This window comes from Somniosus microcephalus, chromosome 3 (assembly GCF_052327205.1).
Source record: "Somniosus microcephalus isolate GS21.2 chromosome 3, FLI_Smic_1.0, whole genome shotgun sequence".
Classification (NCBI taxonomy): Eukaryota; Metazoa; Chordata; class Chondrichthyes; order Squaliformes; family Somniosidae; genus Somniosus; species Somniosus microcephalus.
Genome location: NC_140989.1, coordinates 269,312,003 through 269,333,100, shown reverse-complemented (window position 1 = coordinate 269,333,100; position 21,098 = coordinate 269,312,003). Strand labels below are relative to the sequence as shown.

At 42.8% G+C, this 21,098-nt stretch overlaps 3 protein-coding genes across 8 annotated transcripts in view; all 3 read left to right on the top strand.

Annotated features, from left to right (window-relative positions):
* dbt (dihydrolipoamide branched chain transacylase E2) overlaps positions 1–3,774 on the top strand; it is a 97,651-nt gene extending 93,877 nt beyond the window's left edge. For all 4 annotated transcript variants that reach the window (XM_085982462.1, XM_085982459.1, XM_085982461.1 and 1 more), the window contains 2 exons: positions 2,624–2,695; positions 2,804–3,774. In XM_085982462.1, coding sequence (XP_085838588.1) covers positions 2,624–2,695; positions 2,804–2,971 — 240 coding nt within the window. In that variant the 3' untranslated portion in view covers positions 2,972–3,774. The remainder of the gene's footprint in view (positions 1–2,623; positions 2,696–2,803) is intronic.
* An 8,718-nt stretch (positions 3,775–12,492) lies between these two features.
* LOC147121916 (dynein light chain Tctex-type 5-A) lies at positions 12,493–14,909 on the top strand. Its single transcript, XM_085982457.1, has one exon. It carries the CDS (start codon positions 12,833–12,835, stop codon positions 13,436–13,438), a length of 606 nt encoding a protein of 201 aa, XP_085838583.1. The 5' UTR covers positions 12,493–12,832; the 3' UTR covers positions 13,439–14,909.
* Positions 14,910–18,890: 3,981 nt separating this feature from the next.
* Positions 18,891–21,098, top strand: part of lrrc39 (leucine rich repeat containing 39) — a 47,784-nt gene continuing 45,576 nt past the window's right edge. For 2 of the 3 annotated variants that reach the window (XM_085982486.1, XM_085982487.1), the window contains exons 1-2: positions 18,892–19,556; positions 19,652–19,757. In XM_085982486.1, the coding sequence (XP_085838612.1) occupies positions 19,429–19,556; positions 19,652–19,757 (234 nt within the window). In that variant the 5' untranslated portion in view covers positions 18,892–19,428. Of the gene's footprint in view, positions 19,557–19,651; positions 19,758–21,098 lie in introns of all 3 variants that reach the window. The other variant, XM_085982488.1, reaches the window with a different exon arrangement.

The window sequence follows — 21,098 nt, the reverse complement described above, 5'->3', positions numbered from 1 at the left end:
GGAATTTAGAGTTTTTTTGCACACTGATGGTTTTTATCTCTGACCCTTATATTATCTTTGTCATCAAAATAGACATACTGTTCCATACAAATAAAAACAGGCTTTCAAAACTTTATTTAGGTTATAATTTTGAACTTTATTGAACCCCATAAAAAAGACCCATCTAAAATAATATAAAAAGAGCGTCAACTTATTTAGCCTGTAATTTGTCCTTATTTTGTCCGAGTCTTCTATTCATCATTGCTCCTCCTGATTCTCTGACTCTGGCTCTGACGTGTCCATTTCCTCCCCTGTGTCACTGTCTAGCTGTGTGGTGGACACTTCTGTGTCTGGCTCAATAAGTTGTAGGTTCGCCCGGATAGCCACCAGTTTCTCCACTCTCTTGTTAGTCAGCCTGTTGCGTACCTTTTGTATGCGTATTCCCAAAAAGTGACCAGTTTCGTTCAGAGGCTGCTGATGAAGATGGGATTTGATGACAGGGCCTCAGATGCACAAAGCCCCTTCCACCAGGTATGTGCACTGATATGCTTGCATGATTCCCATATCCCGTCCCCATTCCAAAGACCTTGCTTAGTTGAGAACTTGGCCAGATTTCCCAGAACTTTGCCCACGTCCTGATTGAGGTGGCGTGAGAGGGTAGAAATCACACTAAGCGCTGTTGATCTGTTCTCCAGAAAGTATTGGTCTCCCAACATGCTTTGGGTCCAGCATGTATGCTGCAGCATGAATCGGCTTGACACAAAATTCTTGACGCGTCTGTATGAACTGAACAATTGCCTTCTCCTCTGCTTTGAGCAACAGGGATGTGGGTAGGGCAATGCTGATTTGTTCTTTTAAATCAGCAAAAAGCCTGAGAACATCTGACAAGACAGCGTCATCTCCTTCAATCTGAGCAATTGCAGATGCTACTGGTGAGAGTAGTTTAAGGCTGCTAACCACTCTCTCCCAAAACACATCCTCCAGCAGTATTTTCTTGATGGTGGTTTCCATATCCCCAGACTGGGATATTGCCATTTCTTGCAGCGACTCCTTACCCTCTAGAAGGCTGTTGTACATTATGACAACGCCACCCCATCTAGTGTTGCTGGGCAGCTTCAGCGTGGTGGTCTTTTTCGTTTGCTTGGAGTTGTCGGTTGCTACAACTACCTGTTTTCCCCTGACATACTTAACAACTTGCTTGGCTCTCTTGTACAGTGTTTCCATGGTTCTCAAACCCATGATGTCCTTGAGGAGCAGGTTAAGCCCATGAGCTGCGCACCCAATAGACGTAATATGAGGGTAGGCCTCCTCCACTTGAGCCCAAGCAGCCTTCATATTCGCAGCAGTGTCAGTAACTACTGCAAAGACCTTTTGTGATCCAAGATCGTTGATGACTGCTTTCAGCTCATCAGCAATGTATGTGCCTGTGTGTCTGTTGCCCTTCGCGTCTGTGCTCTTGAACACTGGGAGAGGAGTGGAGACGATGTAGTTTATGATGCCCTCCCCTCGTACATTTGACCATCCATCTGAGATAACTGCAACACAGTCTGCCATCTCTATTGTTTCTTTGAGCTTTCCTTGGACTCTGTTATACTCAGCCTCCAGCAAATAAGTAGACAAAGCATGTCTGGTGGGAGGACAGTATGCAGGGCGAATAACATTGAAAAATCTCTTCCAGTACACATTGGCTGTGAGCATGAGGGGTGAGCCTGTCGCATATACAGCTCGAGCAAGGCACTCATCTGCATTCTTCTGGCTATCGTTATCCGTTGTATCAAAGAACCTTCTAAGTGGGCCAGGAGTTGCTGATGATAAGGAGCCTGATGCTGAATGTGAACCATCATCTTCTTGAATGGAAGCAGAGGAACTCTGGGCTGACTGCTGTGAGCTTTGAGTGAAGTTGTTGCATTTGGATAAATGCTGCTGCATCTTTGTGGCATTCTTTACATATGGCTTTGTACAGTGTTTGACATGTACACAGTCTTTCCATCTTTTAATGCCTGGGGTAAAATGCTTCCACACATCCGATGGTAAACATGGCATTGTTCTATGCAGAGAAATAAAGGGCATTCGTTTCTGTGTCGAACTGTGGTCGATCAGCGTGATTGCAACAGGGTGAGTAAATTTTTCCTGATGCTCCATGTGATGGAAGCATGACCTGTGCACGCACGACGCTACATCACCAATAGAGGGAGCTAATCATTCATCCAACCAATCAGGACACATTTGTTCACAGTCACACACAAAACTTGTAATTATTAAAACAAGCCAAGTAAGAAGACAAACATATATTGTAAGAAATTCCTTAATAATTAAGATTCCATCTCTGTTAATAGGACCTGTGGGGGGAAAAAATAAAAGAAATACAAAATTAAAAAAAACAATATTATGCTAGCATGTGCTTTTTTGGGCAAAATTCCCAAGCTAAACTTCCCGTGGAAAATTTCCCGGAAACTTTCCACCCCTTCGCTACCCTAGTGATAACACTGGGACACTTGCATGTCCTGTATTATTGGCTCTTTGCCAGTTGGAAAAACAATTAAAGCCCCACAGTCCAACTGACAATACAATTTATTTTATTTAAATGTAAAATAAGGTTGGCTGTTTCAGAGATCTTTACTGTGTCATGTCTGTCTGTTTGTAGATCGGTGGCACCTATGCTAAACCCATCATATTACCTCCAGAAGTAGCTATTGGAGCTATCGGAAAGATACAGGTGCGTAATATGGCATGGTTATTCTTGTGGTTGTAGGAATTCAAATGTTTATTCACGTTTTCCTGCTATCTTACCCACACTTTCTGACTGATATTTTTCACGCTTTAGGTCCTGCCCCGATTTAATGAAAAAGGTGAAGTGATCAAGGCTCAAATCATGAATGTTAGCTGGTCGGCTGATCACCGGATTATTGATGGAGCCACAATGGCCCGCTTTTCAAATCTTTGGAAATCTTACTTGGAGAACCCTGCATCCATGCTGCTGGACCTAAAGTAAAGGAGGGCGATTGATAAATGGTAGCTTACTACAACAGACCAGCTTCAAAGAAGAGCAGTTGGTTTTATTTTGATGAGATTTATGTGCTGCCGCAATCTTCTCTAACGTTTTTGTATTCTGAACAGTGGCCGTCTAAACCTGTTTCTGTTCTGTCGAGGTTAGGTTCCAGTTCTTTCATTAATACTGAGTGATGGAAGGGGTACAATTCCTAGAGGGTGAGGTTTACACAGAACTAACAATCTATTCTCTCATTCTCCTCCATTTTAACCACCCCCCCCCCAAAAAAAAAAATGATGGTTAGATCATTGTGGAAATCTGACAATTGTAGCATCTTGTTTTAACTGCAAAAACACAGGCCATAATTCAACAAAAACAATTTGCTGTCTAATTTGTCTTCTACCCTTGGCCCTTTGAGCAATGAAGACTTAATTTTTAAGCTTTCAGAATATGCACACCTCTTCTGTTACATAATGGCTGCAGACATTGTCCCTTGTAAAGTTTTACAACAAATTATGAAATGTTAGAAATGTACAGAACCATAGGATGTTTATTAATCTGCACTGTTGTAATAAGCTAATAACTCTGGGTCTGTTTTAAGTTTTGCTGCAGAAATACTACTCGGTGCTCAAAGGGTTTATGTAGTTTTATTAACCCAACGATTTCCAGGTTCCGATGACATGAAAAACATTAAATATATATTCCAACACTAATTTAAAAACGGTCCAAAGATCATGTGCAAAATATATATGTAATTGTTCTGATCTTTCCAAGATTGGTTGCAATAAATACTTGTTGTGAAATAACATTTGAAGCCTTTTTTGATCTTTCACAGCAGACTTTCATTTTGTAGAATTTAAAAAAAATAAATAAGCAGCACTTTCAATGCAGCACTAGCTGAGCAAGGATGCAAGATTATTTACTGGGAAAAAACACTTGTAGAAGTGCTCTGTGTCTGTTTTGGAAGGGGAAAATATGGTTGTGAATTTTGATTTCCTTTGGATGGGACTTCTATTTTTATCAGCTTTCCATATTATTTCACTCATTGGGTAGCAAGGCTCCTTTATTGTGCATAGCACACTTGCGTGTTTGCATGAACATCTGACAGTGATTTGTTTTGATCTGTAGCCTGTCTCTCAGTATAGAAGGAAAAATACTATTAAAATGTACATAATTTCATCTGAATAACAGGTGTAGATAGTCTTTAGTTTACAGTACTGTGGTTTATGTTTAGCCAATAGGTTGCGAATTCTGCAACTAGTTATTTTAACGCAACATACAATAACTTTAAATTGTCACTGTTGTCTTGAAGACAGAGATAGAACAACTGTTGGCTGTTTATGGTGTCCAGGTTTTGGTCCTCTTCATTCTGGAACTATCTTTGAAGCTAAAAGGATATTTTCTCTTCGCCATCTGGTCTCACCTGGTCCCCATTTCTTTTTTGGTCTACAACTTTCCTGGCCGCATACATTGTGACAGTCTGCACCTTCACTAAGAGGAGGTAAAGAAACTTTTCATCAAGAAATTCTCTTCCTTTTTAATGGCCAATTAGGTATCTGATGTACGTGGAACCCTGTCACTATGTTTGAATCTATGAACCAAGCTACTGAGAAATCCCCACAGCTAGAGTTTCTGTTTCACCAATGTGGAGTGCACAATCTCTTCTCTTAGCATCATAGAATGATGCAGCACAGAAGGAGGCCATTCAACCCATCATGGCTGTGCCGGCTCTTTGAAAGAACTATCTAATTAGTCCCACTCCTCTGCTCTTTCCCCATAGCACTGCAATGTTTTTCCTTTTCAAGTATTTATCCAATTCTCTTTTGAAAGTTATTATTGAATCTGCTTCCGCCACCCTTTCATGCAGTGCATTCCAGATCATCATAACTAGTGTAATTTTCTTTTCCTCATGTCACCTCTGGTTCTTTTGCCAATTACCTTAAATCTGTGTCCTCTGGTTACTGACCCTTCTACCACTGGAAACAATTCCTCCTTATTCTATCAAAACCCTTCAAGATTTTGAACACCTATTAAATCTCACTTTAACCTTCTCTCCTCTAAGGAGAATACCCTCAGTTGCTCTAGCCTCCACCTATCTGAAGTCTTTCATCCCTGGTACCATTCTAGTAAATCTCCTCTGCACCCTCTCTAAGGCCTTGACATCCTTCCTAAAGTGTGGTGCCCATAATTGGCTACAATACCCCAGCTGAGGCCTAACCAGTGTTTTAATAAGGTTTAGCATAACTTCCTTGCTTTTGTACTCTATTCCTCTATTAATAAAGCCAAGGATCCCATATGCCTTTTTAACAGCCTTCTCAACTTTTCCTGCCACCTTCAAAGACATGTATACGTATACCCCTAGGTCGCTGTCCCTGCACTCCCTTTAAAATTGTACCATTTAGTTTATATTACTTCTCCTCATTCTTCCTACCAAAATGAATAACTTCACACTTCTCTGCATTAAATTTCATCTACCATGTGTCTACCCATTTCACCAGTCTATGTCCTCCTGAAATCTGTTACTAGCCTCCTCGCTGTTTCCTATATTTTCATGTTTTGTTTCATCAGCAAACTTTGAAATTATGCCCTGTATACCCAAGTCCAGGTCATTAATATATATCAAAAAGAGCAGTGTTCCCAATCCCGACCCCTGGGGAACAGCACTGCACACTTCCTTCCGGTCTGAAAAACAACCGTTCACTGCTTTCTGTCCCTTAGCCAATTTTGTATCCACACAGCCACTGCCCCTTTTACCTCGTGGACTTCAATTTTGCTAACAAGTCTATTATGTGGTAATATCTTGCCCTCAGTAGGGGCACACCTTGCTTACAAATATCCAGAGAGCCTGGGCAAGTTGAGAGACACTCAAGTGTACAGAGTAAAGCCTGCTAAAATTGTGCGACTTTTGAACAAGAGCATTGATAAGCTTCGTGCTTGTTGTCTAAGATATGCCATTTATTGCATTGGCTTACAGGGATATCTGAAGCAGAGAGAGGAGAGTGCCACCCTCGAGTTGGCCTCTTCTGGTCTCATTTGGGAGCTAGGCTGGTTGGACAATAATCAGGAGTGCCCTGGAGTACTGCAGTCCTGCCTGGTTTAGGTATTGTATTATGGAGTCTGCCATGAAAGATTGACTTGTTTCCAATCTTCCATCCTTGTTAAAGTTACAGAACACTATTTAATAATAAAAGAACAGGATGTGGTTATAAAGTGTTGATCATCTCAAACTAGTAATCTGGCTTAAAAAAAAATTTGGGGGGTGGTGGCAGAAGTGTGTGGGTACATGTTAAGAGCAGTGTGTGTACTTAAACATTGGAAAGGTGGTGGTGACCCATCAGCAGTACATAACCTTCCAACAGACCTTGCAGACTGGCATTTTTCTTCATACATGAATGTGCAACTCCAAGTAAACATGCTGAAAGAAGGCTGGTGCACAAGCATTAACAGTTCTAAAACCAGCAAAGACACTGTTGTAAATAAAGACCTGGGGTATAGGAAAGAAGCGACCTGCACTGAAAGTGAATCAATGGACTTGAATATCTGCACAGGACCTGAGGAGGTGGAGGAAAGATCTGTTAATTAGTATCCTTGGAGTTTCTTCAACGGCTCAGCTGATAAAGACATTGGCCTCCATTTTCTGATTGGTACTACTGTAACATTGACATGCACCTGCTTAAAGTAAATGAGTTAATGTTGGCGTTAAAATAACACCGATCAGAAATTCTGTGACAACCATAAAGACAAGACGATTCCAAGTTCAATTCTTTTTCTGCTCGGCTGATCACAGTTGGGTGCTACAAGAGGTACTTGTTGCCTTTGTGCTTAGTGCCCCGAAGCTGGTGAAGAGAAAATCAGCTAAGGATTCTGTTCCTGATTACTAATGAATGAAGTACATGGAAAAGGGAGGGACAGGTAGAATGTAATAGGTCACAAAATATTGAAGACTCTGGGGAAAATCCAGATAGGAATCATGGCAGGAAGTGATAAGTGGTGTTCCCCAGGGATCTGTTCCAGGGCGCCTCTTTTTCACCATGGCCCGGAATTTGTGCTCTCTGACAACGTACGCACAACGCACGCTGTCCTAAGCCATCAGAAAGACCCCGCAAGGTTCACCTTGACAGATCTATCACACTGACCCAAAAATCACTCGCTGGCGCAGAGTATTTGCCCAACTACTGCCCAGCAAATGCCCACAAAACTTTTGCGCCTGGTAAAAGCAGACATAGGGCCTGCTTTCACCAGTGTAAGGTTTAATATAAATCTTAAATAAAAAATTAAAAAATCATGCACAAACATTTAAAATTAGTTTATGTAACTTGGCATGGATTAAAATATTTAATTATTTTTCAAAAAATTAATTTTTTATTGTGTATGCTTTATTGAAGTGACTTAATTAAATTTGAAAATGGAAGCATTTATTTTTATTGCAGTTTTCTAAATTATTTAATTATTTGGGGATTCCTAATATGCTTATGGGGATTCCGTACGTAAATGGAATCTCCATAAGCATATTAGAAATCCTCCTTTCTGATTGGAGGACCTGGCCCACGTGGTCCCAGGGACGCTTCCGAACCTCCTGTGTCCCTGGGATCCGTGGGCCTTTACACAGGCGTACCTGCAGGCCCAGGACCCAAAACCTCTGAAGCCCAGGAGCCTGAAGGTAGGGGCGAATTTTTTTTTTCTCAGGTTGGAGGTGTACTCCAAAGGTACGCCTCCGACTGCAAATTCCGGGCCATTATTTATTAATGACTTGGATGCAGGAATAGAGAGTTGTATATTCAAGTTTTCAGATGACACTAAGTTAGGAGGGACATTATATAATGCAGATGGGAGCAGGTGGTTGCAAAGGGACAGTTGTACAGGGCCTTGGTGAGACCACACCTTGAGTAGTTTTGGTCACCTTATCTGAGGAAGGATGTTCTTGCCATGGGACAGGGTACTGAATTTGGATGATCAGCCATGATCACATTGAATGGTGGAGCAGGCTCGAGGGGCCGAATGGCCTACTTCTGCTCCTATCCTCTATATTTCTATCGATTAAGTGAGTGGGCAAAACTGTGGCAGATGATGTTCAATGTGGAAAAGTGTGATTGTCATCCACTTTGGATCCAAGAAAGATAAATTGGAGTATTTTCTAAATGGTAAGAACTAGGAACTGTAGAGCAAAGAGATTTGTCCCTTTGCAACCTCCAGCTCCCATCTGCACTACATAATGTCTCTCCTAACTTAGTAGCTTCCAATCTTTCCAACGGATTGATAAATAATACTGACAAACTCTGCATCTGTGTCTCAGTAATAAATTTACAAAAACAAAGTTAAAATAAGATAACAAAGTAGCTCACTTAAAGTTTGTTACAAAGCCATAAACCCAATTCTGGATGTTCTCCTATAGTGTTATACTTTGCATTCTGTTATTTTGTTATATTTTGGACTAATGTCTGTGATGGGAAGGTTTACGTAAGACTGGGCTCCTATGGTGACCTTTGTTCACTGTTGACCATGCAGCAGTATAGCAAGAAGAAAATTGACAAACTAACGAAGGTATTTTTCTCTCAGTAGGGAGCTGGCAATCAATACCGACATCAAATACCCTGGCTAAAATATCTGTACAGTAGATCATTACTAGTGGTGGGTCAGCAATCATAAATGATGAGTGCTAACCTTGTAGCTCAATGGTCCGGCGTTTAAGCTATAGCAATCTAACAAAGGGGCTACACCTAAAACGTCGACTTGTCTGTTTTCCGCAGATACTGACTGACCTTCTGAGTGTTGCCAGAATTTTCTGTTTTTGTTCTAACTATTGGCATCTTTCTTGACAGTATGTGTGTGAATGGCTACTTTCAAGTACCAGACCAAAACAGCCTGACTTGTTCATTAGTGACATTGAGTTTCCCAATCATGGCTCCCCCACAGCCAATTGTGAACCAAATTTAAAACTGCTAGGACATGCCAAAATCATCGAGCTGCAAGATCTGCTAAAAATAGATCTTTCCTCCAGCTACTCTTCGCCCATCCTGACAGTTTTACATTTGCTACAAAAGATCTAGAGGGGAGATGCGGAGAAATATATTTACTCAGAGAGTTGTGGGGATCTGGAATGCTCTACCTGAAAAGCTGGTGGAAGCTGATTCCATAAATAATTTTAAAAAGGAGTTGGACAGTTACTTGAGGATGAGGAACTTACAGGGTTGTGGACAAAAAGCAGGGCTGGGGACTAAGAATAACTGCTCTTTCAAAGAGCCAGCATAGGCACGACAGGCCGAATGGCCTCCTTCTGAGCTGTAAGTTTCTATGATTCTAACAAAGTCCCATTACAAAAAGTATAGTCATTTATGATTCAAAATATGCCAGATCTCTGATGCGTCAATAATAGGTTGACCTTCATTTACTAGCTGTGTAAAAAGAATTTTGCCAAGGCGCTTTTGGCAATAAAACACAGCCTGCATTGTAGGTAGTCACAGCCCAATGATTCAGTGCTATAACAGAATGTTTGAGAGTAACTCTCAAATTCATGGCTGTTTGAAATCTTTTGAAATAGGCCTGGGCACTTTATCACAAGTGAATCAAATGAAGCAAGTTCAACAAATATGATACCTTTGGCTGGTATATATGCCTGGCAGCAGTGGAATAAATGGGTGATAATTTGCATGATACTGGACACTCTGTGGCAGACAGCATGTCGACAAGTCATCTATATAAAGTAACGCTGCGGGGTGAGGGGAATTGTATAAATGTTCATACTGAAGAGCTCTGTGGGAGAGGTATTTTATTTTACTCTTTATTCTAACATATTTTACTTGCATGCAGAAACTCGTATACTGGCTTTTTTTGTAATGGAGAAACACAGATGCAGGATCAAGGTCCGTAAGTCCAGGACACCAACAAGTTTGGAAAGAGAAGTTATTAATTTGTTTTTCCATTTTAAATAACCCCTCAATTTCTTTCTTTTAGCCAATTTTATTTCTGTCCTGCCGTAAGGCATTAACTTCTGCTGGGGTACATCTTCACAGGTGGTACTTCATGCAAGTGGTGTTTCTTCACATGACCCTACTCACTGACACCACCAGTGAGTTGCCTGTACAATGTGTACACATGATGTTGAAACCAGTGGAGCATAGGTGTGGGCGTGCACATCTCTGCACTCAATTTTAATGAGGAAAAACATGACGGCTGTGCAATTTTGGATTTTAAGGGGATCTGGATCATCTTTAGGTGCTGCTGTGAGGACTATATTCTTTAAACTGCAGCAAACGTCAGTCTTTTACTCCTAGTTGGGTATGGAGCAAGGACAGCAGGCACTGATGCAATTACCACACTGATAGTCCTCTGGACACTAAGGTCATTAATCAGGGCTGACTCAGGTCATACGCCAAGGCGTCGATTACTGAAAGCAATAGTTTAAAAAAAATATTATCCCACCATCATAGTGGCTGAATCCACAACAATAACATGAGTTCTTCAACTTTACATTTAATTTTAAAAAGCTATCTAAAGGTTTAAGTGGGAGTCTGATGGCACGCCCCATAAAAAGGTCTCTGTAAACTGTAAATAATTGTGGGTTACCATTTAGCTTCACTGTTTCTTTCTTAAGTTCCTTGCTTCTTTTCTTGAGTAGTAGTGATGTTCAAAATAAAATCTTTCTTGTGATTTTTTTTCTCTGAATTTGCCCAGGTTTTTAGGGTCCAATGTTTCCCCACTAATTTTCTCCCATTTTTACACTAAAAATAAAACCAGAAATTGAAAAACCTTACTTTTTATTGCCAATTATAAACCTAACATTAAAGACCCTTAAAAATTAGCAGAAGTTAATTAGTCTTGAGAAATAAAATTAGAAATTAAATTGGTGCCTGTTATTATGCATCACATCTTACACAGTTTGCAAGAACTATTGAAAAGTTAATCCACATGAAGACAATATCAAGCGATTTTCTTTTTTGTCAAAAATAGTCGCTTTGGAGTCCAAATTACTTTTCCACTCTAGCACAGATCTCACGATTATGTTTGGATTTAATGTGGCAAAACTTGGTGTGCAGTGTCAAAAAGGTACTGCTGTTATGCAAATACATTTGACAAATTTTCAGTGTGTCAGAAAACTCTCACTACATTGTAACTAAATGGGACATGACGATTCCCCTTCTTTCCACAGGGAGATTCAAGAAACAACTAAGAAATTACAATTTAAGGTTGTTATTTTTAAACATTCTACTGGTTTCTGAAATGTGTCCTGACAATGTTCTTATGATATGGATCTTATGTTATTAAAAATCTTGCACTTCCTGTCCACAACCCATCATTTCTGTTGTCACGATTTTTGGGCACCCTTTTGCCTCAACATTTACCATTATTTCCATTCTGTTTTATTCTGTCAGGTGTCACTAGGTGTCTCTGTGGAGCGGGTGTCTGCAGTCTATTGTCAACTCAGTTGCCATCTTGTACATAAATTTAAAAAAAAACTTCCACCAACTGATTAGGTAAAACCACGAGCAATCTACTGGTTAAAATAAAAGATAACTAGTACTTTTGCCGCTGACCCATTCAGTTTATCCAATCAGTTGGGCCATACAGACTTGGGAAGTCACAAATTTGATCTGCACTGTCCTGCTGATTTAACTGACCTTAGCCCCAGAAATGGTAACACTGAGCAAGGATGCTGCGATTGACCTCAGCTTGCTGCTTATCACTATCCTGTGGCGTACCGATCACAGAAAGGACACAATCCGCTTTCCGGTGCGTAGACTATAAATCAGGCGTCATGCCTTTAAGAAGGATCACACCTTTAAGAAACTCGATCTGCAACATAGTTAAGCCCAGAGCGGGGGAGGAGCAGTCGAAGCTGTGCACTGATGAAAGGCAGTCGTACTTTGTGTAGTCTCTGACTCCATTTTGTGTTCAGCATGCAGCCTCAACAATTAAACCTTTTCTGTTGAACCTCTCCGAGTTCAGTATTTTTTGCTAGGAGTACGTAGACTCCTACAATCCAATCACCCCTGCTGGAAGGATGTGTGTGTGGTATTCAGGTTAGCACAGGGCTGGGCCCAGCTGTGATACCACCTGTGATCCAATAGCCAGCCACAATCAAGACTCATATATGAATAAGGGTGAAAAGCCTTTAATGAAACAATAACCAGGCAAGAATCGATGCCTTCGTGAGAATTTTTAAGTAACTATTTGAAGGGGCTGAGTAGTAGCCATGGATACAGGATAGGATCTCGAGGTAATTACAGACGAGGAGCGCCATCCAACCCAATAATTTAGTTAGTTCGTTCATCCATCCAGCCCGGTCAAATAGAGTGTGTTTTCCATCCAACACTTACCCTGAAGAAAGAGAATCAAAAAGGGGGAAGTTGCTGTGCAACAAATGCTCTGCACAGTTAGACAGACATTCGCCCTCTGTGAACACTGTGAAATAGAATCGAGCAATGTTTGATGGGTGGGTCCCTCTGAATTTAATTCTCTGCACTATTTGGACAGGCATTAACCGGGTTTAAAACAGTGGAGAGAGCGACTTCAGAGCAGTAGGCAGATCACGGTGCGAGCTGAGGGCCAGATTGTTGAAAGGAAGAAATCAGAAATGAATGTTGTCAGCCCGCCCCCAGACCAGCCCCCCTCACGTCAGGTGCGCCCTCTAAATATAGGCTGAATTCAAAGATTCCTCCTTCCTGACTGGGTTCCCGAACTCGCGGTTATTTCAGGAATATCTGCAAAGGGTCGATCCGACACCAGTTGAGGCTCCAGACACTGACAAAGGGTTAAATGTGTCCCCGCAGCCAGTGCATCCAGTGTGACATGAGCATGCATCAGACCAGATAACTATCTCAGCCAGCCCGCGTCTCCGCTACAATCGCCCCGCTTCTCGCTAAAGCAATGGGAAGCCGCGGCTTCGGGGAGATTGAAAGATTGAAGAAATGCAGGAGCTTCGAGGGAGGCGGTTTCCCCAAGATCTGGAGCGGTCCGATCTCCAAAGGATGGGGTTCGGCGGGTGCGGGCAACGAGATGCAACGGCAGCAAACCAGAGCCCTGGCAAAAAGGGAAAAGGAGAAGAGGAGAGAGAAAGATTGCTGGATGACACAGAGCCAGTGGTCAAAGGCCGGCGCCAGCGGCTCCAGGTTCAACAGCCCGGCTGACAACATCTACGAGCCGCGTCCCGCCAAGACCTTCTCGGCTACAGAGGCTCGGGCTGCGATCCGCACGGTGCTGGAGAACAGGCTGAAAGATGCCAAGTACGAGCCCCAGGGCTCGGCTGTGGCGGCGGTGGAGCTGGCCGAGTGTGTGAAGAAGGCGGTGAAAGCCCTGGGCTACGAGCGGTACAAGATCGTGTGCTACTTGGCGCTGGGGGCGATCAGAGCCTCCGACCTGTCGTGTTCCAGCAGAGCCGTGTGGAGTCCAGCCGTGGACACCTACGCAGAATTCTGCTTCCAAAACGATTCGCTCTTCGCCCTCTGTCTGGTTTTTGCCGTGTATCATGAATAATGTATAATGAACAGAGCCGTGTGAATCTACCGGGGAACCTGTCACACAACATGAGCACCGCATTCAACCTCGGCAGAACCCACCGATCACCTCACAGTCAACAGCGGATCCCCGGCTCCCGACTAAAACTGGAAATGTTAGGGTGCGGGGGGGAAACTTAGCATCTGAAAACTGAAAAAATAGGTTAACGTTTCGGCCAGAGACTTCCTCATTGTATTGCAGATTTCCAGCATTTGAAATGTTTTCTTTTAATTACCTCGGTTCCTAAAATTTATTCGACTTTCCTATCATCTCCGTCTAGCGTAAAGGTTAACAGAATATCTGTCCAAGTCTGTGTTACTGAATAGAAAATCAGCTTACACTGACATTGAAGACACTCTGACACCGGAGCGTGTTATTCGCCCTGATCACAGAACTTACAGGAGTTTTTGAACCGACTCTTCTACACTTGGGTCCAAAATCAGAAAGGAAGGATGTTCACGTCTTTCAAAACTGATAATTGTTTTTGTATTTTCTTTTTATTCACCCGGTTGCTGTTACAATTGGCATTGGTTGAGTATTTCGTCTAATGTTCCATTTGATTGTTCCTATTTTACAAATTCACCACATCTAAACCTTGCAGTTCCTTTCGTCGGTCCAATGGTTCCCTTACACCAAACAAGGTTTTAACCATCGTTTCGTAAACATAGAAAATAGGAGCAGGAGTAGGCCATTCGGCCCCTCGAGCCTGCTCCGCCATTCAGTGAGATCATGGCTGATCATCCAAATTCAGTACCCTGTCCCTGCCTTCTCCCCGTATCACTTGATCGCTGGACCTCTGATGGCCGCAGCCTGGCGCTTTTTTAACAATAAAGTAATAATAAAAATATGCCAATGTGAATCGTATGAATTACACGCTTTTCTCGAGAAAAAATGGAAACGGTCATTGCTATTTGTTGCTATTTCATTTCTCCTCCTCTTAGACCTATCCAACTTCACAGCTTCCCAGCTCCAAAAGGAACCTGTTTGCTCCTGCCCCAGGGGAAAGTTTCTGCACAGCAGGTTGGGCGCTGCCTGGGTTCTTGTGCCCGGCACCTGGAGCGCGGACCGGGCTGCTGCTACCAGCTGTAATATTAGTGGCATGCACAGATTCACGGCAAAGGCATTCTTAGCATTCACTGTGGCACCACATACAGCGTTCAGTGATCAAAACAGCGTTTCACACTGAAGTAGAGGCCACTCAGAGGAGCTCCCGAGGTACCGGCCCTCCGATTTGCTAATGGTTTTACTTAACTTTTAACGATATTTTAACTAAAGTTATAAATTATAATTTCTATCTAGGCTTTGTAAATGAAAAACTAATTCGTGCTGCTGTGTCTTAAATGGAAATTGTAATGTTTTAAAGTGAGAATTCTTCAAATTAAAAGCTAATTAATCAATGAGTTCGATGGTTCTTTGGGTTTATTTTAATTAAAGTACCGTATTACCCACACTTTCCGTTTAGTTTTGTTAATTTTCTCTGTATCCCTTGTCAGTTGTTGTTGTCTTTCTCCCTGTCTCTCCACCAGACACATTGCATGTTGAAATAAACAAATCTTTAAAAAACATTTTCTAACCCACCCTCTTTTTAAAAAAAAAATCACATTTCTTTCAAACTGTGACTTTATTGCGCTACGATTGACATCATTGAGTTTTTTTTAATTAAAAAGGATTTATTTGAAGAAGCTATCAGATTACAGTTTCGAGCAGAAAAAACTGGCAAATGTTCAACAATTGACTTTCAAGATATAAACATGTTTTATATATATAAAACCAAAGGTGAGATTTACACATTAGTGAGTAGTGTTATACAGCATTTCCAGGAGGGCACAATGACAGCGCCGTTCTCCGCGTTTGCTGGGTTGGTTAACGAGTTTCAGCACCGGTACAGCCCAACAACGGCGCACAGGGGCTAATAGCTTTTTAAATGTATATTTATAACTAAAGTACATTAACAGCAGATTCTGCATAGTTAGCGCCAATTCTAAACTGCCTCCAGTTTCCAATTTTTAAAATGTTTTTATTTATTCTTCCATTCCATCTTCTTTTTCTCTCTCTCCTCCAGTTTCCTTTCCTAAACCTGGGATACAGACCCACGGGCACTGGGCATCCTTGTGTACCCGCTCATGTGTGAGTCTAATACAGTGAGTATTGGCAGGTTATTCTACCATATAACATCAGAGCGCAGCCAGGTCCCGCATTCACCTGATGTTCACACATAAGCTTTCCCACAGGAGTCATTGGACAACAATCAAGATCTTCCTCTTCCTTGCACCGAGTCCAATTGTAAGGCAAAGATTAGCTAACTGAGCACAGACTAGGAAAGGAATCTGGCCCTTACACTTCAGCTACTCACTGCCTTAACCAGCTGAAGTATACAATTATCTTCTTTTAAAATAACCCTCCAATTTGTTCCCTGCCATTGCTTAAAATGCTGCCTCATGTTGTGGTCCCCTGGGTATTACCTATCTTCGGGTGCCTCCTGGACTTATGGATGAGACTAAATAACGAGTGTCATCAAACTACTCTCCCACAAAAGGAATCACAGTGGAATCTGACTACATTCTCAGCCAACAACCACACACAATTTACATATACCTTGCAGCGAGTCACTTAGAAATGCCTTTAATCGGTTCTAAATCTGTAATGGGTAAAGGAAAAGAAAAAAAGACTTGCATTTATATAGCACCTTTCACAACCTCAGGACGTCCCAAAGCACTTTACAGCCAATGTAGTAGTATTGAAGTGTCGTCACTGTTGCAATGTAGGAAACGTGGCAGCTAATTTGCGCACAGCAAGCTCCCACAAACAACAATGTGATAATGACCAGATAATCTTTTTTTTTTAGTGATGTTGATTGAGGCATAAATATTGGCCAGGATACCATGCACAACTCCCCTACTTTTCTTCGAAATAGTGCCATGGGATCTTTAATGTCCACCTGAGAGGGCAGACGGGCCTCTGTTTAATGTCTCATCTGAAAGACAGCACCTCCAACAGTGCAGCTCTCCCTCAGTACTGCACTGGAGTGTCAGCCTAGATTTATGTGCTCAAGTCTCTGACCATCCACTGTCCAGCACCATTGAACCATTCACGTTACACAGCCAGTAAAATAAATAGATTTAAATAAAGACATAAAATGCGGGATACACACAGCAAGTCAGGCAGCATCTGTGGAGAGAGAAACAGAGTTAATGTTTCAGGTCGCTGACCTTTTGTCAAACACATTCAAACAATGACTTTCTCTTGTGCCCCAATATAAACAGCAATAACTAACAGAATATTACAACTAAATAGCAGTGTTTCCAGTCAAAATAATAAATGGATAAAGAAATTCCTGCATTTTTCCTTATGGATTGGACTATTACTGTATTGAATTCAAGTGACTGAACTTTCCTAGTTATTTTTTCCTTGTTAAAAAATCCACTCCCTCCACCACCAGCGTACAGTGGCTAGTGTGTATTCTCTCCAGGATGAGCTACAGCAACAGGCCAAAGCTTCTTCGACAGCACCTCCCAAACCCATGACCTCCAAAAATTAGAAGGACAAGGGTAGCAACAACAACTTGCATTTAGATATCCCCTTTAACATAGTAAAATAGCCCAAGGCACTTCACAGGAGGGTTATCAAACAAACTTTGACACTGAGCCACATAAAGAGATATTAGGACAAGTGACCAAAAGCTTGGTCAAAGAGGTAGGTTTTAAGGGGCATCTTAAGGGAGGAGAGAGAGGTAGGGAGGTGGAGAGGTTTATGGAGGAAATTGCAGAGCTTAGGACCTAGGCAGCTGAAGGCACAGCCGCCAATGATGGAGCAATTAAAATCAGGGATGCGCAAGAGGCCAGAATTGGAGGAGTGCAGCGATCTTGAAAAGTTGTAGAGCTGGAGGAGGTTACAGAGATAGGAAGAGGCGAAGCCATGGAGTGATTTGAAAACAAGGATGGGAATTTTAAAGTCCCGGCGTTGCCGGACCAGTACCCAGTGAGCACAGGGGTGATGACTGAATGGGACTTGGTGCAAGTTAGGATGTGGGAAGCAGAGTTTTGGATGAGCTCAAATTTGTGGAGGGTGGAAGATGGGAGGCCTCCAGGGTAGCATTGGAATAGTTGAGTCTAGAGGTAACAAAGGGTGAGGGTTTCAGCAGTGGATGAGCTGAGGCAGGGCCAGAGATGGGCAATGTTAGGGAGGTGGAAGTAGGCAGTCTTGGTGTGGAGTGGATATGGGGTCAGAAGCTTATCTCAGGATCAAATAGAATGCCAAGATTGCAAAGAGTCTGGTTCAGCCTCAGATAGTGAGCAGGAGAGGGATGGAGTCGGTGGCTAGGGAACGGAGTTTGTTGCAGGGACCGAAGACAATGGTTTCAGTCTTCCCAATATTTAGTTGGAGGAAATTTCTGCTCATCCAGTACTGGATGTCAGACAAGCAGCGTGACAAATCCGAGGCAGTGGAGGGGTCGAGAAAGGTAGTGGTGAGGTAGAGCTGGGTGTTATCAGCGTATATGTTGAACCAGACGTTGTGTTTTCAGATGATGTCACCAAAGGACAGCGTGTAGATGAGAAATAGGAGGGGAACAAGAATAGATCCTTGGGGGACTCCAAAGGTAATGGTGTGGGAACAGGAAGGGAAGCCATTGCAGGTGATTCTCTGGCTACGATTAGATAGATAAGAATGGAACCAGGCGAGTGCAGTCCCACCCAGCTGGACGACGGTGGAGAGGCGTTGGAGGAGGATGGAGTGGTCAACCGTGTCAAAGGCTGCAGACAGGTTGAGAAGGACAAGGAGGGATAGTTTACCTTTGTCACAGTCACAAAGGATGTCATTTATGACTTTGATGAGAGCCGTTTAGGCGCTGTGGCAGGGTCGGAAACCTGATTGGAGGGATTCAAATGTGGAGTTCCGGGAAAGATGGGTACAGATTTGGGAGGTGATAACAAGAGGACTTTGGAGAGGAAAGGGAGGTTGGAGATGGGGTGGTAGTTTGCAAGGACGGAGGGGTCAAGGGTTGGTTTTTTGAGAGGGGAGGTGAGGACAGATTTGAGGGAGAGGGGGACAGTACCCGAGGAGTGAGAACCGTTAACAATATCAGCTAACATGGGAGCCAGAAAAGGAAGTTGGCTGGTCAGCAGTTTAATGGCAATAGGGTCGTCGCATCGGCTTTGAGATGTCCTGGGGTCGAGAAAGGCGCTATATAAATGCGAGACTTTATTTTCTTTAAGTTTTATTTTAGTGTACAAATGGGAGAAAATCAGTGGAAAATGGACCTTAAAAACCTTGGCAAATTTAGAGAAAATCACAAAAATGTTAGTGATCAGTAACATCCCGGGGCGCGCTCCGTGTGTAAATGTCAAACTCTGGGTCCCAGGAGGCGGTGGGCCGGTCGGCCGTCCTGTATTTATGTCATTGGTTAAATTTAGACTGGCATCACATTTCACCCCTGGATCACAACGTAGAGCCGTTCTCATGAAGAGGAAGTAGGTCCCTGTGAGCCTCACCCCCGGTGACCGGGGCGCTGGGGAGGCTCTGAGATTTCACTGTCTGATCGGGACTGAGACCAGCGCCTGCGGCGTTTAATCAAATCCACTCTAGAGACAAATTGGTTTGCTTTTAATATCGGTGCAAAATCGGGCGATTGGAGAGACAGATTGGCAGCGGCAGAGCAACAAATCTAATGGTTGCTCAGTGTAGACACAAGCTGGTACATCACCGAACAGGATTCGGGGCAGGGCCGGCCTTCGGGACCGAGAAGCAGCCTCGAATCCCCGCGGTGCGGTGTCCAACCGTGGGCTGAAGCTGTGGGTCGAAAATAGACTTTCGTGTGTTCCCGTCTGACTGTGTGTGTGCGTGCTGGGGGAGGAGGCGCTCCTGCTGCTGTCTCGGGATTTTATTCATCTCTGGGCTTGTTTGCAGCCTCCCTCCCAGGTCGTGAACTCCGCCCGGTTCCATGCGCTGACCCTCGGCCTCTGCCTCAAGCCATGACGGGGGTGGCGGTCTGTGCCGGCTCGGTTGGCACTGTTAAAGCACTCTGGGAAGGAAGGATTCAAAGGCTGAAAGAAGACCGAGAGAAGGAAAGAGAGCGGTGCAAAAGGAAGCCGCTGAGGGGGTGAGTGCTGACAGTTCCTGTGGGTTTAAAATCAATGCATTTCTGGTGAAGTGATGCTCAAAGTTTCGGCTCTCGATCATTTCCTCTCTGTTCAGGATGACGATGGTGTGGCAGGACCGAATAAACCTGGCCAGGCTTAAAGAGAAAGTGATTACTGAAGAGGGGAGAATTGTGCTGAGGATTGAGAAGGAGGAATGGAAGGTCGGTAACTTTTATCTAAAGTATCATGAAAGCGCTTTGGGCCGTCCTCGGGGAGCTGGATAAACACCAGGGAGAAAGGAATAGAAGGATCTGCTGATAGGGTGAGCTGGAGAGGGTGCAGAAACACCAGCATGGACCAGTTGGGCCGAATGGCCTGTTTTTGTGCTGTAGTGAGTTTGAATGAATATATTCCGATTAAAAACTCTCAGTGACGGGCACGAGTGTGACATGAATCGGACCCCTGCCCCCGGGAGAGAATCTCAATCAATCCAACCAGTAAAGAGCCAAAATATTCCTGAAAATCCAGATTTCGCTAAGCGGTTGTTTAAAGCAGTTCTCAAACAAGCACTAGCAAATCTCAGGTTCTCTCGGTGCCCAATTCATTGGTTGAAAGCTGGCTTTCGTCTCTTGTCATAACAAGGGCAGTCAACCGGCGTCTTCTGTGGCTGGAGTGCGGCCTGTTAAATATAATGATCAGCCGCCCTGCTGCACATGTACTCTGTGAATGTAAGAGTGCAGGCTAACCGAGGACCTGTATTCAGATCAGGAATAGGTGCATATTCTGAAATGTATTATATTAACTGTTTACTGCTGGATGTGCAGTAGTACCAGTGCTGTCTCAGCTATGTCCCAGTACTGGAGGTTCACCGATCTGAATTTATTTTTAATTTTATGATGAATCTTGTATTTTTTGGAAACAGGTTTTATGCATTTCTAAACCAACTTCCTTCCCATGTCCTGAATGTTAATCTGGATTAAGTAGATTTTTTTTATTGATAATAGTTTAATGTATTAATTACAATATCTTACATCTGATACAGGCACTCATTTAATTCAGCATTTACATTTCTCCAACCACTTATAGATTGTAGAAAGTTAAATGATTCTTTTGAGTTGATTATTTTCTGAAGGAAAAGTTAATAAATAAGACTTATGTTTTATACTAACCAAACTATAGTCTTGGAACTTTAATTTGGAATTGAGAGAAGGAATGAGAGAAAGACAGGAGAGAAATGAGATTGAAAATGAGAGAAAGAGTAACGAGAGAATGAGATAGAAAGGATGGCAGAAAGAATGAGAGCAGGAATGAGAAAGTACAATCCAGATTTCAAGTAAATAATGAGAAAGGAAGCAAGACGATGTCACACTGATGGGCTAGGTTTCAAAATTGGTTGCATGTAGTTACAGTGAGAATATTAGTGAGCATACTTGAAAATGTGTGGCTCTTTGTCCCAATTCAATTACTTTTTTTGGTTCTTGAGCTTTGATAAGTTGACTATCCAATGTAATGTTGACTCTTGACAGCCAAGCGCAGCAGGGATTTCCTTCACACCCTGATAT